Here is a 16,704-nt window from a genome sequence, read left to right as displayed (position 1 = left end):
TTCACAGAAGCTGGGACAGTGACTTAGAAGTGTTGAAGGCCTTAATCTTGAGCATCTTGTCAGTCTGCTGGTGTGGACACAACTGATGGCAGGTCCTAGAGTGTGGCCTGAACTGTTAATCACAATGGGTGGAATTGAGTGTGGTCTCTGTGGTATCTCTCCCTTCCAGAGGTGGGACCCTGTATCATGGCAGGTTCCCAAGGGTACATCACCCTGCAGATGGGAAAGGAGAGGTATCAGGGGCAGTGACCACCTGAAGGTGACAAGGGATGGATCCAGCTCTCCTGACTCCCCATGGAAGTCCCTGGCACTGAGGATGTGGGGGGCAGAGCAGCCCCATGATGGGTGCTCACACCTGGTGTTAGAGACAGCCACAATCACTGGGCTCTCCAAGGGGCACCCTGGGAAAAACACTTGTCCTCTGGAGCCCAGTTGCCTCTCCTGAGGGACAGACAATCATTGCTCTACATATGGATGCTGGGGGACTGCGGGACATGCGCAGGGGCCAACCCACCCCTGGAATTGCTGGAAACCCCAGGGGTGAACGCTTGTCCTGCCTGCAGTTGCCTGCGCTTGGCTCCCTGGGAGAGCTCAGGCAGGCTTTTGCCGTGTAGACATAACAACTTGCAGCACACAGACTGTCTCTTCCCGCTCCCCAAGCCCCCCTTTCCCCTCGCCTCCCCCATGTCATATGTTCCGAGGCGCACTGCGTTTTCAGTCGGTGAATAACAGCCACGTCCTCGCCGTGCCGTGTTTATCTGGACGACGTCGCAAATTGCTTGTTCTGAGCCAGCTCGCTCGAGCACTGCCTGCCCTCCCACGGGCTGAGCCGGGATGCACCAGGACTCGAGCAGCACTGCGGGGAGCCAGCACCCTCCAGTACAGCCGGGAGTGGGGCTGGGGACACGGGGACGGTCGCCTGGGCTGGGAACCTGCACCGAGGTGGCAGCGCTTCTGATGGGTTTAAGTTTCTAAATGTCAGACTGTACCTTTTATACCTTTTCATTTTTCTTATTTATTTCAGCCATTATACAACCAGCCTTCAGACACCAGGCAGTACCATGAAAACATTAAAATGTAAGTATGTGGCAATAAAGCTGTTTTAAATGTCAGGTTGGGCATTAGGCTGGAGCGGGAGGGATGCCAGCTCACTCCCAGACCTGGATTAAAACTGCCGAGGAATTGTAAGCATCCTATCAGAGCAGCTCCAGGAGCCCAGCAGTCGGGAGCTGTAGCTTCAGGCGGATGCTGAAAGTGCTGTTTGATTTTCTTGGGGGGTGGATGCAGGTCCTGGCCAGTCCCTTGATGCTTTCCCAGAGAACGCTCACCTTGAGTGCTTTCTTCTGTATTTCACCAATACTGAAGTACAAAATCAGCTGCCAGCATATGTGTGTGTGTGTGTGTGTGTGTGTGTGTGTGTGTGTTTGCATGCGAGAAAGATGAGGTAAAATGGAAAGTTGCAATTACAATTAGATTTTCATGAAGGACCTCTTGAATGTCTAATAACAACTGGTTGTTTCAAAGATACTTACTGAGACTTAGCAATCATCTAATTTGACTTATCACCTCAATACATGATTTAATCATCAGCATGCGTTTAATAACCACAGTGACTTCCTGAACATAGAAGAAATGTAACAGATAATGAGAATAGCGATAATTGTGATTATTGTTGGAAATTTAAATAGTCAAACCAGATCTGAAACTTTTTATCTGCCTTGAATGAACTGATGATTGCTCTGAGCTGCCTGCAGCGTGTCTATTTTGGTACGGGCTCGGTCAGCTGGTGATAATCATCTTTAATAATCTATTAACAAAAGTTAATAATCTCTTTTCAGCGGTATGTTAATTGATCCCAGGGAATTATAGGGGAAGAGTTCCTGTACTTTTGCTCTAGGGGAGCGTGGTGGGAGCTGGTGGTGTTTAGGGGCTGTCTTGTCCCCGAGGGCTGCAGTGAGGAGGGTTTGGTGACGTGACCTGCTCGCTGCCTGGCCCCGCTCTGTTCCTGCTCCACCCAAGGCTTCCTGGATCATCCCAGCAATGCACTCGCTGTAAAACATTCAAACCCAGCAGCACCCCCAGCCCCTCGGTTCCCATGGGGCTCAGGGGGTGCCTGCCAGTTCAGTGGGCTGACAACTGATAAAGCATCTTGTGCAGCACCAGGTGCTGGCCCAAGGACGTGTTCTCTGTGTTGTTGGTTGTGTCTCACCCCTGGCACTGATGGTGCGTGGAAGTCACCAGCTCTTGGGGACCTTCTCTTGCTTTGAAGGGCCCTGTAGCCATCCTAATCCAGGCACAGAAGGTGGCAATTTCAAGCTGATTGCAAGTTTTGTCCTTGAAAGAACGAGTTAAAACGTAGATCCAGATACTTCACCCACTCTCCATTCTGCTGCCAATATTTGTGGGTTTGTGATCACATTTTCCTGTGATTTAAACAATTTCCTGTCCTGGGTTGCTGCCTGAAAGACAGGCACAAACAAGAGGGAACCGACTGCGCAGGTCAGGAGTGAAACTGTTGACAAGAGGTGAAGCCCAGTCAAACCAGCTTCCCGTGCCATGGGAGCACGTGTTCCATTCCATCCCTGCCTCTGTAGGCATCCATGGGGTTATCCCCACCCCGGGCAGCGGCAGTCCCTGTAGTGGTGGTGGTGGCAGACCAAGGAGAGGTTGGAGCAGGCAGGCTTGGGGTTAATGTTCTCTGTGATTAATGCTGCAAAAATACGGGAAGGAAACCACACATTTTAATGAAAAGCCTCCGTCTCCTCCTTCCAGAAACCTGGCAATTAGCTGCCTTCAGCTGGTTATTGATGCCAGCCGAGCGCAGTTACAGATCTGGGTCAGAGAAAGGCCCCTGAGCGATCTGGGCTCCAGATGTTGGCTGCTTTTGGACATGGCTCTGCCTCAGAGGTCCTGGGATCTGATCTGCACTTTGCTACTTGTTGATGGACATGCAGAGAAATCGGTGTGTCCTTTTTTCCATCTCCGTGTCCCTGGTGCACATTAAACCACATTTGGATGCTTGGGAGGCAGATAGGAAATCAAGATTTCAGTGATTCTTCCAAGCAAATAATTCAGGGTCCTTTGACCAAGAGGAAAAGATACTAAACTTCCTTGTTTTGACAAATTCGTGCTTGGAGGTTCACATATATGTAACTATATATAACTATATAGCTATATATAACTATATATATAACTATAACTTTTCCACGGGATGCATTTGAAGTTATTTTTTGTCTTTCCCTTGTTCTTAATATGTTTATGCTTTTCTGCTTCAGAAGAGCAGCTTCTGCTCCATAGCCTGGAGGTGGCTGTTTCCATAGGAGATGGAGGAAATCCTCAGGGTGCTGGGAGACACCAGCCAGATGCATTAGAGCACCAGGACAGCTGCCAGGACACCACAGGTTATATTTTGCCAAGGTGTAATTGGATGCAGATTCTTCTGAACAGCTTCACCCTATGCAGATTTAGCCATGATGAAAAAGCCTTTTGGCAGATTGCTGAAGAATCATCTGGGTTTTGATTCTGTCCACAAACCCTCATTGCATCCTGGCTGCGTTGTGTCAAGTGGAAACTGCTGCCACATGAAGGTGGTTTTGGAGCCTTATACCTGGGCACAAGATGGCCAGGCTGTTAACTATCACAATACCTTTTATAGGTTGGGTTGGTTTTTTTTTTTATGTTTCCTGGTGTGGATTTTTTTTTCTCAGTTGAATGTTTGCAAATGTCAGTGGGAAGGCATTTGAATATCACAAAGCCAGGATTCCTCGATTTCTTCACAGCCATACTCTCTGCCTTGCAACACTCATTTAATTCTCCCTTCTTGTTTGCTTTGCTTTTCAGTTGGGATGAGTCACGTATGCTAATAGAGCTGACTGGGGAGTTACCGGCAGAATTTCTGCTCTTACTAAAATGTTACCGGTCTCTTATTTTCATGGAGTTTTATGGCCTGTCTCCTATTCAGTACAGTTAAAATTAATTTCATGCCCCAGTTCATTCCAGTGTTTGCAGCTTCAAAAGCTTTTAAGTCCTATTTAGCTGCCTGGCTGTGCTCTGTTACCCGTCTGCGCGGTCCCTTCGGTTCACCTGTGAGTGCAGGCTTCGAGCAAACATGGTTAATTTTGTATGCTACATCTGCCACGGGATCCAAGGCACCCTTGAGTGGTTTGTTCCAAAGACTTGACCTACCTTTGATGGGACTGTGTCCTTTCTGTTTGAAATACCTGCTCTGTCGGAGGGAAGGGCTTTGCCGCTCTCTCGTCAGGAAAGAAGAGAGCAAGACGGTGTTTAGTGCCCTCATTTCCTAGGGATGGGGTGAGCTTTGCCCCTGTAGCTGGCTTGGCCCTGGCTGTTTTTCAAGGTGAAAATTTTTTGGCTTTGCAACAGACCAGCAAGTTCCTTCAAGATGAGTCACAGCCCTGAACACAACTGGAGACCACTTGAGTAATTCCGCATCAGTTGAAGGGGTTACAAAGACCCTTTTTTTACATTTTGATGAAATACAACAAATGCAGAAGGCACTTACTGGTGCACCAGTGAAGCACCAGTGCATCTGGTCAAGGTCTCTTATGTCAGTGCTTTGCCAGATGGATGTACAAGGATGAGAGATGCCCTTCCCACCCTGCCACGGTAGTGACTTTACGTATTCCCCAGACTCCTGGCTCCAAAGATATTAACCTTCTTTCCTCCAAGTGCTTGAAAAATGACAAGATGTTGTTCACATGAGCAGGATCAATTACCTGCTGTCTGTTAGGAGAGATAGTCTCCAAGGGGGCCTTCGTCTCTACGGCGGGAGATTCCTGCTCGGTCAGCCATGAAAAACAGCCTGGTAGGACTCTCCTCCCCCCTTTCCCAAAGCAGTCATCTTGCAATCATCTTCTGTGAGATTTGTATTTGAAAGCAAAATGTGAGCTTCTGAGCCTTGAAAAAGCACAGAAAAGGAAAAGTGAAGAGCCCAGGGTAAGTGTGTGCAAGGTGCTGTTCACAGGATTTGCTTTAAACCTTCCCTTTGAGAGCTTCTCCTTGCTGTTACATTGAAATTCAGGAACATCAGGGTGAAACCAGGCTGCATCCCCTTGAGATGCTTGGAGAAGTGTTGGAGAACCAGGGTCTGAGTGTAAAGTTAAAACAGATTGAGAGCTTGGTGTGATTTGGCTTTTCTAATGTGTCCGGATCCAGTGGCAGCAGCACTAAGTGTGCTGTTAATATTTGCACATTTGGATTGCTGTCTGTAGCTGAGAGCTTCTCAGGGAGAGGGGGGGAACTTTGCCTCTCCAGGATCAAAATATGAAGTCAGGATTTTAAGAGAGGTTTCGGGGCTTCTGAATATCTTTTTGTTTTCTAAATGCCCCCCCCCCCCCCCAAAAGAGCAGAACAGCTTTCTTCTGAAAGTCTCACAACTGTGGCTTTCAAAATCACTTGTCACATTGGGAAATTTAACATCTTTTCATTACTTGCTGTTTAGGGGATTTAGTAGCACTGGATTGCCTCTAAATTCATAGCTGAAGCCTGACATGTAACACAAATGTTCTTTCAAACCCTGTCATTACTAATGCATTCTCTTTCAGGTCTTTTTATTAGTGCTTGTAGACATTTTCCTCATTAGAAATTCACCTAGCAGCTCCCCGCTCATCCCATTCAAGGTTTCTCATCTCTTTTATTCTCTACTGGCATGCACCAAGGCAGCAGCATTACCTGGTGATGAATTACTAAATGATGGAGACACACACTGCAACCTTCTGCTTCTTCCTCCTGCCAGTGAAAAGCCAGTACTGGTTTTGGGGGGACTATTTTGCAGCATTTGGACTTTCAGTGTCAACTTGGGCTTCAGGGGAAGACAGAGGCATAGGACGGGTGCCTGACCGATGACCAGAAGTGCTTCTGCACTTGCATTTGTCTCATTTTGGTCCTGAGCTCATGGGTGCTAAAGGAGATGGGCAGGAATTTCTCATCTGGTGTTAGGAACTGTGGTTGTGGATGTAGCTGCTGCCCAAGGGATCACTTGAGCACCTTCACAAGGAGATGGCTCAGGGACAGGGCAGGCAGTGCTGGGGGTCTGGCCAGTGCAAGCTCTGATAACAAGGTGCCCGTGTTTGCCAAGGCATCTCCTCCTTGGAGCATCTCACTGGCCTCAGTGTGTGAACCAGTGAATTAACAGCATAAACTGCTTCACGAGTTACAGTGCTGAGTTTGGACCTCCAATGCTGAGTGCAGTTTGGAGCTGCAGAGGACATGATTTGAGAGGCTGGGAGACCTCGGGGTGGCTGCTTTCTCCTGAGCGTTGTTTCTGAGCACAAACAGCCTGCCTCACGGTACATCCGGAGTTATGAACCTCTGCCACTGCTCTCGGAGGCACAATAGTGCTGGGGGCCTAGCCCATCCCAGTGCTCAAGGGCTCTGGGGTAAATTAACTAAAGATCTGCTTCCCTTTTCTTCCCCAGAAAAACATTGCTGAATATTGGAAGGGACTGCTCCAAACAGCTGGCTTTCCAGGAGCGTGCCCTGCTGTGGGGTTAGTAGGTTACAGTGTGTTAGCAGCTGGAGCCATGTGCTCCAGCCGCTTCAGAGCGAGCAAGGGAATGCGTGCGGTGACCCGTGAACAGGGTGACCTGCTCCCTGCCCTCACTGCGGGGCGTCCTGTGGCTGCAGGGAGTCAGTGACTGCCCTGAGCTACGGCTTTGGATCCTGATGCCAGTGATGAACAGGAGCCGCCTCACCAGGGGGGACAGAACTGTTTTGGTCTCCATTGCCTCTTGGCTGGTTTCACCTCAGAGTGTTCTTGCTGTGCTCCTCGGGTCCCCTGATTTGCAGATCCCTCATCTCCCTGTGCTTTGTTTGGCTGGAGTTGCCAGGAGCTTCCTCCGTTTCCTACCCTTGCCTGCGTGATCCATCTCACTGTACAATGGCATTGCCAGCTGCTCGCTGCCTCCTTCCCATTGCTCTTTGCAGCTTGGTCCCTACTTTGTTTGCCTTGGCTGTTTGATGAAAGACGTTCCTGTGTAATTAAATACCCCTGATTAGTTTTGCTCAAATATCAAACTTCCTTTCATCTCGTCTTGCACCGGCTGAAGGTCTCGGCGGGCTCGGCCAGGTGTGCCGCAGTGCATTGGCTCTTTGTATCCTTTGGGAGCCTTATCCCAGGGCTTTGGCAGTGTCCACACGTGGGTACACACCAGCACCGACACGCCTGTGTGCACGCACATCCTTTTAGTATCGCAGCCTCCGGAAGGATCGTGTCCAAGTCATTCGTGTGGATCTGAGCCAAGTAACTCAAAAGTCGGAGTTACAGGTTCTCTCCCTAACTGGCTCCATTGTGAAAGCCATAAAACAAAAACAACCTTGGGCCAAGCCAGTGAAGGTGGAAGCGGCTGCTCCCACAAGGCTCACTTTGCTTTGTTCAGGGAGGGAGATGGGTTTCACTCAGCGGTTTGGAGGCTGGCTCCAAGAATCCTGCTCCGGTGTGGGCTCGCCAGTCAGGGCAGTGGGGCTGGGAGGTGAGGATGAGTTATACGAGGATAAAAACCTCTTGCAGAATCGCACCCAAGAGTATAGACAGTGTGTGAATCCTGCTTCCTGGGCTGTCTGGAGGCAACTCTGTGCCTGGCATCTGCAGGAGCTCACATGGTCATTGTCTCTCTGGAGAAGGCTGTGGTGCATGACCCACACTGACTTGTCTCCTGCTCCCTGCAGAGGAGCAGAGAAGTTGCAGGATAAGCTCCTCTGGTGACCAAAGGGCTGGAATAGCTTTTGTCACGGAGAAGGTAACTGCATGTTGTGTTCTAACCCTGGAGGAGAGCTGCCTTCAGAGGGAAATGTTAGACTGGGGCTGCTCTGAAGCAGGCGAGTGGGAAATGGCAGCTGGTGCTGGGGGATGCTGTGTGAAGCTGCACCAGAAGCAAGGTCCTTCCCCGTGGGTACACCAGGGAGCACCCAGCCACAGGGAAGTCAGGAATGCAGGTGGGCACCATCCATTAGATGAATCACTGACCACAAGGATGAGGATGTGCCATCTGGCAGGCTCCAAACACCAGCTCACCAGAAGCTGGGCGGGCTCTGTGTCTTTCCCAGCTTACCCTGTCCTTACGGACACCGCCGAGGACAGGGCAGGGAGCTCGCATGTTCTCCCCACCCGGCGTGGTGTGACGTGCCAGCCCAGCAATACTTAAAACTGCCCACAAGAGTCACTGTTGCTTTATCTAAGGAGCTTCCATTCCTCCTGCCTGGGAGCTGCCTGATTTCTTCACCTCTCCGCGATTCAGGTCTCCATCCGTGATGCTTTTCTTGTGCCCTAGAAAACTGCGGGCTGGGGAGGAGGAGGAGGAGGATGGAGGAGGGTTGGCACCTCGCACGAGCGACCTTTCCCATGTGCCGCTCCACAGGGGTTACATCCGTGCCCGACTCCCAGCAGACAGCCCTCACCTTCCCCGCCTGTGCCGCAGCGGTTGTGCTCGGCTCGGTGATTTGCCCAGGGAGCACAGCGTGTGCTTCGGAGACATGTGGCCCGAATTAACCTCCCTGCAAACGGTTTCTAAGTAACAGCAGTACATGTAGCAAGATAAACTGTGAAGCCTATTTATATTTACCGAGATTGTATTAACCGTTGAAAGGTTGACCTTATGCAAAAACAAAACAAAACAAAAAAAAGATAAAGTGGCAAAAACATTCAGGGCACGAGGGGGTTTGTTGTTGTTTTAATCCTTTCACTCTTTGATTACCTCAGCCTGGGTGGTGGTAAACATACACCAGCTTTCAAGGCATTCCTGATTTTTGCAGCTGCAGAGCCATTAAGCCTTTGCCTGTATTAGCACTTTCAAGGTCAGCCATGATGCACAACTCAAGGCAACACATCAGCTGCATTAGGGCTGCTAATTTCCTTCATTTACGCTCCTTTTTTTCTGAGAACTTGAGCGGCAGATCCAGCAGCAGCGTGTCAAAGTCCGTGTTGTTCCTCGATGTCACCCAGGCTGACGGGGGGAGAGCAGAGGTTGATGTAGCTGGGCTGGCCCCAGGGGACGATCCATGACCCCTTCTTGGGAACCATCCCATGCATGCTTGTCACCCCAGTGATTTCTCTGTGTTAGAGCCTCTGTTAGAATTGGAATAAACAAACAAATAACCAGAATGTGTCTGTTGGGCACAGTGACCCGTCGGAGCTTGTTCGCACAGAGCTGAAGTCGTGGAAGGAAATCTGTCCGACGGGGTCTCTGCGGGGTTTGCTGCCTGCTGTGGCACCACACGGTGCTGGGGCCAGTGATGAAAGCTCTCTGTGTGCAACATGAAGGGATGCAGGAGCGTGTGAGGAGCTGGGGCTGACAAACAGGTGCTGGATGCTGCCGGATGGACCTTACCTGTGTGTCTGGAGATGGATGCTCTGGAGCATTCAGCACAGCATTATCCTGCTCCTCGTTTCTCATGCCTCCCTCCCTGCACAGGTGGGCAGATGTTACTGCAACTCTGTGCCTCAGTTTCCCTCACCTTTAAAGGCAGGTGAATGCTGTTTGCACCAAGATGAGCAGTGAGGTGTAGCTCAGCCAGTCACCTGTGACCCCCTTTGAGGCTCCTCCACAGATGCCCCACACAGACAGAAACAAAAGGTGCTGCTGTTGTGTGGATCCAGAGGGAAAAGCCTTTGGCAGCAGCAATAGTTATAAACATGTCTAACAAGGTGGCCTTTGGGCTTCATAGTGCAGCCCACAACAGCAGTGGGTCTCTCGTAAAAACATGTCAAACAAGAGCAAAGGCAGAAAGTGCGTGGGTTTATTTGGTTTTTCCTCCCCCAGTGATCAATGCCACTTTGATTCCTGAAACAGAATCAAAGGATGTAGCTTGCTACTCAAGCCCTCACTCAGAAAACTGTTTGTGGATCCATGTGTCAGGTCTGCAGGAACCTCCAGCTCTGTCACTTGGCTGTGCCTTCTGCTGATGTAGATGCTACCTGGAATCGGGAGTGCACAGGGATTTGGTGTGGCTCTAGCTGGGGACATGGGAGCTTGTTCCCTGCTGGTAGCTGGTGTTTTCTGTTGGTATGAGCACTGCTTGCTAGCACTGCCTTGGAAATCAAGGTCTGTTTTTGCATCAAAGGGTTGAAGGCAGAGGCAAAGGGAATGAAGATATGGTGCGGCTCAGGCAGTCGTCAGGGACTCTTTGTTCGTCCCTTACCTGAAGAATCAAGCCTGATGAGTTTCCTCCTTGATGAACTAAAAAGAGGTCACAAAGCTGAATGTGACTCTGCTGTGCTGGAGAAGGGGTTATCCCTGTCCTGAATCCTGCTGCCTTTCCTCTAGCAGCGTACTTGATTTCTGAGGTGGTCCTGTTTGAAGGCCCCCTCACCCAAGGCTGCTCACATGCCTGTGGGATGGGATCCCCCAGCATGCTGCCAGTGCAGAGGTGCAGCCTCAGCAGTGGGCTGGAGGGACCTGTGTTTCCCAGGACAGCGCTTGCTGTGGGATCATTGTCATTCTTGTGTGTGCCAGTGCATGGTTCAGTGGTGTAGCCAGAAGAGAGTTAAAAAAGGGAAAAATGTTGATGCTTTCTGTGATGTTCTCCATCCCTAAATTTAGCCAGGACTGCCCCCACTTCCTCTCTCAGTGAGCTGAACCCTCTGCCCCTTCCCAAACAGTCCTGTTTGCTGCTGATTAGGCTGAGGGATTTATAGGGAGAGGAGGGTGGTTTTTCCCTTCCCGCTAGCCAGGCAGGAGGGGAATGAGGAAGCAGCAAGGGTGTCTCTTCAGTCGGGTAAATCCCACAGAACATGCCTACATGAGACTGCTAAGCTCCTGATCAGTAATTACACACTGCAGCTCTGCCTTTAATCGGGATAGAAGACTTAAGGAAACTCCTTTGCCCCTGATCTGTACCTTTTACCTAGAGATTTTATTGCTGTGAATATTAGTAACAGAAACAACCACAGGAGCTCAGCTCTGGGGCTTGTGCGGGCTCTGGGAGCTCCTGCAGCCTTTCCAGCTCCGTTCACCTCTGGTGCTGTTTCTATTTGAGCAGTTATTTCATGCTGCCTTTAGAAAGAAGAAGAAAGCAGGGCGGTGTCTGGGCAGACACTGGGGTTGCGGTGGCTGGTTTCTCCCTTGAGGTCCTAATTCTGCAAGTGGCTGAGCTCTCGTGGCTGGTTGTTTGCAGCTTTGTTGGGCACGACTCCAAGGAAGCAAGAGGTCAGGAGATAAGTGCTGCAAGCCCTGCTGTGATCCTGCCTCCTTATTCAGGAGGCTTCACCTTGGAGCCCGGGCTGAACAACCCTTTGGGAGCATGTGTGCACCGACAGCCCCATCACTGCTGGCCCTAGACACTGGGGTGCTTGGGGGGGGTCACCTCCTGCCATGCAGAGCTTGGCCTGAGCCCCCCAACTCTTGAGAACCCACTGGGGTTTTGCAGATCAACGTGTATAAATAATGAAGAAACAACCTGACCCATTGGTAGATGCAGAGCTGAGTGTCTGCCTGCGTGCGATGCTGAGCAAACAGGGAAGGTTCACAGAATTGGGAGTTTATGGATTTAGTTATGAACCTTAGTCCACGTCAACAGATGTGGGTGAGGTTCCCTATGTCGGAGGGTTTGTTTGTCTTTCTCTTAGCTGGTGTGAGTTCCCAGATAACAGCATTTGCTGCTCTGAAGTTGATGTAATTCCAAATTAAGGTGGAAACTGTGTTGCAAACTGCTTTGGGAGGGGGGGGAAAGCCAGGCTGTGTATTTTAGCCTCCTCTTTAATCGGATCTCATCTTTTTTTCTCTCTTTACAGAAACCAGGCAATGCGGAAAAAGTTAATTTTGTACTTTAAGAGGAGAAATCATGCGCGCAAACAGTGGGTGAGTGATTCCCTTAGACCTTATTTTATACGTATAAAGCCGTGTAATTTATTAAGTGAGAGAGAAAAGGATGATTTCCAGCAGAGAGGTGCTGGTGCTCAGTACTTTGCCTGTTGCATTGCTGTGGAATCTCTTCTGCTTAAAATAACATGGATGTGAAGTAGAGGTCCCTGATCCTGCTGCAGGCAGTACCTCCCTCCGCAAGTGCCCCCCTGCAGAGCAAACATGTGGGGTTGGCTTAATCACAGCGGAGCCCATCACTGATCTCAGAAAGCCTATTCACAGCATAAATGTCTATTTTGTGAGTAATTGAACCCTAAGAGAGGTGTGAAACAAGCTGACTCTGCTTCCGATAAATGGTCTGGAGGCTGCTCTGACTCCTTCCAGCAGACCACAGAGCAACGTTGTAGGAATTTGTGGTTTAAAACAAAATCCGAGCCCTGCACCAGTTTGTTTCTAGGTAGCTTTGCTCGCGAAAGAGTTTCGGTGTCCTTCAAGGAAATGGGTCTTGGTTAGGTAAGGGGCAAGGTGGGAGTGATTATGGGGCTTCAAAGGCATTTGTTGCAGGTCCCCAGTAAACAGGGGAGAAGGTTCAAGTGGGTTTCACAGAATTTATACGTTTTTGGTGCTGACAGTTGTGGTCATTGCTGGCAGGAATTGGGAAGCAGAATCAGCACAGAAGGGTAAATGCCAGAACAACCAACTGCCCCCACCAGGAAGGTGAATTTTGTGGTGGCTTTTGGTGATGGGTGATTCAGCTCGTGGTGCAGGGCTTCACGTTTCACGTGGAAGATGGAAACGCCGTCTCCTGACTTGGTGTTTCTGTTCTGGGACAGGCTCAGGTGCTGGTGCTAGTGTTTTGTATTGCCAATGGTGCAGGTTTTCTCAATGCCTTTGGGGTGGTTTTGGACAGAAGTACTCCAACTGGGAGGAATTGTTGGAAAAATTCAAAATAACAAGCCTGGAAAGTGGTTTGAAAGCTCTGGCTTTAAAAGTAGCTTTCAAGACAGACATTTCTGAGCCAGTAATCGCATTATTTTCTTATTTATGGTGAATAAAGGCATGTTCCCTTTCTTTCCCATGCTTTGCTTTTTCCTCATTTTATAGCAGTCTTCCAAAAGCCACAGATACTGCACTCCATAGGAATGATCGTGTCTCCCATTTGTGTCCAAATACATGTTCATTTAGACTTTTCCATGATAAAACTTCTTCCAGGTCTCTAGTGAGGGGTTACAGGGCTTATACCTTCAACAGGATGTGGTGTGGCAGTTGGGTACTACTCAGGGCATCTCCCCTGGCACAGCTGAGGACTTCTCCGTGGTGGGAAGCGGATCAATATTCCCTTCCTCAAAACAGGGATTGCAAAGTATCGTGCGGTTTTACTGGAATCAGGAGGGAAGCGCCTGAGAGCTGCTTTCTGGTGGAAATGGCCAGTTACTGTGCTAAACCTAGAGTGAGTTGCTCTGGGTGGATATCAAGGAGCTGGGGGAAAAGGCTTAATTAGGCTGCAAGAGCACAGTTCCTAAAATACGACTCGCAGTAAAGTCGCCTGTCATGCAAAATAGGTGAATTTCTGCCAGCCGGTTTATTCAGTGTCCTTGAAAGGGGATTTTTCAGTTTAGGGAAGCATTTTGCCTATTCTACAAAATAGGCAACATACGGTTGCTGAATTTGCAAAGTGAATACATTTGCTGATTCTGTTTGCAAAATGGGTATGCTTAGCTATTTTTCTGCCTATTTTGTAGCAGACCCTATTTTTAGCAAAGCCCATCTACGTGCCAGCATTTCTTTCTGGCTCTTTTACTTTCTGGGGTATTGTCGCTGCCTGGGGCCGGCTGGAGCAGGGTCAGAGCTCGGTCCCTGCAGGGTCCAGCCCTCACAGCCCCATCCCAGGGGATCTGCAGGGCTTCCTCCTGCCTCCACTGAGGTCAACACAGCAGAAGACTTTTAATTGCCATCGGGGTGATGCCGCAGAGAGGGAATGGTGAAGGGAGTTGTTCTGGGTGTGAGAGGTACATCTCCATCAGCCAAGGGAACAAAACCGTGGGGCTTGCATAGGAATTGGACTGGTTCCTCCTGTCACCTTCACTCTTCTCCTCCCCTCCAAAGAGCTGCTCCGTTCCCTGGAGCTGCGAGAGCGTGGGCTGCGGGAGGGCTCGGGCTTGGCACAGCCCACAAACTGCCTTCAGCTGCTACGGCGGCGTTACTATCCATCCATTTTTAGATACGCATGTCAGGTCCGATTTGGCTCACTATCACTTACTGGTGTGATTGAGAGGCCGATGGGCTGGCGAGTCCAGCGGGGAAGGGGAGCAGAGGAAGCACCGATGCTAAAAGCCAGCACAGATGGTTGCTCAGGAATGGACTTGCTTGCTTAGAGCTGCTCAGAGGATGCTTCGAGAAGGAAAAATTGCTTCTGTTCTGACCGAGAGCTTCTCCTGGTGATGGAGCTGTGAAGATCTGGGGAGTTCACAGTGCTGTAAGGTGCCTGAAATCTTCGCTTTTGAAGGATACAAGTGATTGCAGGGAGTGCGTGTCCCAGCTGGAGCAAAAAGCACTGGATGGGGATGCAGCATCCCAGCTCTGCTGCAGAGGGTTTTGAAGTTTGTGTGGCAGGAAGGATCTCTCTGCTCCGTGATGGGAAGGGGCATCAAGGAAATGCTCAGATGGTCCATTGCAAAGCCATGCTCAGGAAGGCTGAGCTGTGAGGGGGGAGCTTCGGTAACTGCTGCCCTGCTGCCAAGGTGTGAGCTGCTGGGGATACAGCAGTGTGACGTGGATGCTTCTTTTTCCATCTGCAAATGCCAGTTCCTTAAAACAGGAACTCTGGATAAAGCTTTTGTCGAGTTGTTCCAAGGAGTGGAGTAAAAGGAGGAAGAGCCACCCCACCGCTGTGAAGCAGCCAGGGCCATGCCAGGTGGCTCTGCGGGACCCAGCACTGGCTCATTCCCACTGGGAATGACAAACCCTTCAAAGCCTCGAGGCTTCTCAGCAGACCAAGCCCTCGTGCTGGGCTCTCCCCCGGCCGTGCCGCAGGCTGGCACACAGCACCAGGCACCGGCTGCCTCCCGGTGCTGAGGCTTTATAAACTTTGCAGGGTATTTTTAGCCTCTTCCCAAATGCGATGCTCTGAAAGCAGGAGAATGTAGCAGATTTGCTGGCAGGGTGGGAGCTCTCATTTTCAGGGGGCTGATGGCATCGCTTTGGGAGGGGTGAAAACGCAGCAGCTGTGATTTCTCTGAGCTGCCGCGGGCTGTTGGTGTTACCTGTAGCTCCTCACCCGCAGCACGAGATTCCCCATGTTGGCTTTTAGCGCATTTTAATTTTTGTTCTCATTCCTCACTTTCATCTTTTGACTGTTTCCTTTAGCTCCTGATGAAACCCAAGCATCTCCTGTGCATCCATGCAAGGCAGGACAGTCTCTGGCTCCAGGCATGCAAAAGGGAATTGATTTATTTTCAGGGGAAAGTGTTAATCTGGCTCAGCTCTGGGGCTGGAGGTGCTTTGTCTGCCTCACATTATTGTTGAGGTACCTCCAAAAGGCCACAAAGATCAAAGACATGCTGCTGTGCTTGAATTAGTGCCAGGTCCAGGATGGCTGGACCAAACCCACGTGCCATGATCAGCATGATGCTGGCTACCAGTTGCTGTGGGTGCTTGACACCAGTGACGGGCTGTGGAGCTGCTGGTGCTTGGTGTCCACAGTACAACTGACCCAGCTTGGGGGTAACCCAGCTGCCTCCTGACCTGGAATCAGGTGTTTCCATCGTTTTGGGGGTGGTTTTTGCCTCTCTCAATTTTTCTTGGTGGCCGAGAGCAAGCGGGGCAAGAGTAGAGTGCAGCAGGGAAATCTTGCAGCCTCAGACTTCCTTCCGGCTGTGGGGCAGTGGTGGCAAGAGATGAGTTTATTTCTTTGAAATCCAGACTCCCCTGGTCTCTGCTGTGGTGCCAGTGCAGTGCCGAGCTGCCCGTTCTGGAAAGCAGTGTCAGGGTTAGGAGCGACCTGGGGTTTGCCGTTAGAGCGACATCTGCTTTCACTTCCTGATTTGGGGCTTGGAAGGCATTTGTCTGTCTCAAAATGAAACCTTAAATCCCCTCTGGTCACCCAGCTGCTCTCACATGAGGCTGGGCACCATCACTGCTGCCAGTGCAACAGCTGTCAGGGACCAGACAGGCGTCTCCCCAGTATGGACCTCACCTGTCCGTGGGCGTTCTCCTCCAGCGGGAGTGTGTCCGGAAGAGGGAGGAGTGATTCGAGGGGTGGAGGGTGGGAGGAGGCTCATTTGTGTTGCAAATTGTATTTCAAAGTTACTAGGCTGGTCCCATAAATACTTGGCAGAAATGCAGTGCTGGACCTGGTGGGTGACTGGGTGGATGTGCCATGAGGATGTCACCGAGGGGGATATGGTGTGGAAACCTCTTGCAGTGCCACATTTTGTTGGAGCCTGGGTTTGCTGTCAGTGGGGATGTGCTCATCCTGTTCCTGGGCCAAAAAGGAAGAGCATCAGCTCGAAAAATACTTTTGGTTTCTAAGGTGGTGTAGGAACTGCGGAGCATCACACTGTGGCCAGGCTACCACAATGTATGGCCTTGGACAGGGGCTGGGTGCCTGGCTCTTGATTTTGGGGAGCCAGGCCCATGCATGGAGCTGCCCCATGGCCCCAGTCCCATCAGCATTGCCGACACAGAGCCGTGAGCACTGGAGCTGGTGTGTGTGTGTGTGGGAAGGAGTGCCCAGCTGTGGGCACCATGGCAAGCCTCTGCCCAGCATGGTTTGCTGGCAGCTCCAAAATTACTGCCCTTCACACCCTGTTCACATAGTGGGGATGTACTCTCCTGCCCCCTGTGCCTCCTCCCAAGGCCAGGTTTCAGTCCCTTTTGGCTCAGCGGA

The 16,704-nt window shown here is 50.6% G+C and overlaps 1 protein-coding gene across 1 annotated transcript in view; it reads left to right on the top strand.

Moving 5' to 3' along the window:
• NCOR2 (nuclear receptor corepressor 2) overlaps nt 1-16,704 on the top strand; it is a 237,704-nt gene that overhangs the window by 137,429 nt on the left and 83,571 nt on the right. Inside the window, exons 8-9 of the mRNA XM_027733181.2 lie at nt 1,025-1,077; nt 11,747-11,813. Of these exons, the coding sequence (XP_027588982.2) occupies nt 1,025-1,077; nt 11,747-11,813 (120 nt within the window). The remainder of the gene's footprint in view (nt 1-1,024; nt 1,078-11,746; nt 11,814-16,704) is intronic.

This window comes from Pipra filicauda, unplaced genomic scaffold, assembly GCF_003945595.2.
Source record: "Pipra filicauda isolate LSUMZ 115617 unplaced genomic scaffold, ASM394559v2 scaffold14_size4853619_pilon, whole genome shotgun sequence".
In the NCBI taxonomy this organism is placed as follows: Eukaryota; Metazoa; Chordata; class Aves; order Passeriformes; family Pipridae; genus Pipra; species Pipra filicauda.
Note: the sequence above shows the minus strand (reverse complement) of the source record. Positions and strands in the feature narration are given on the sequence as shown.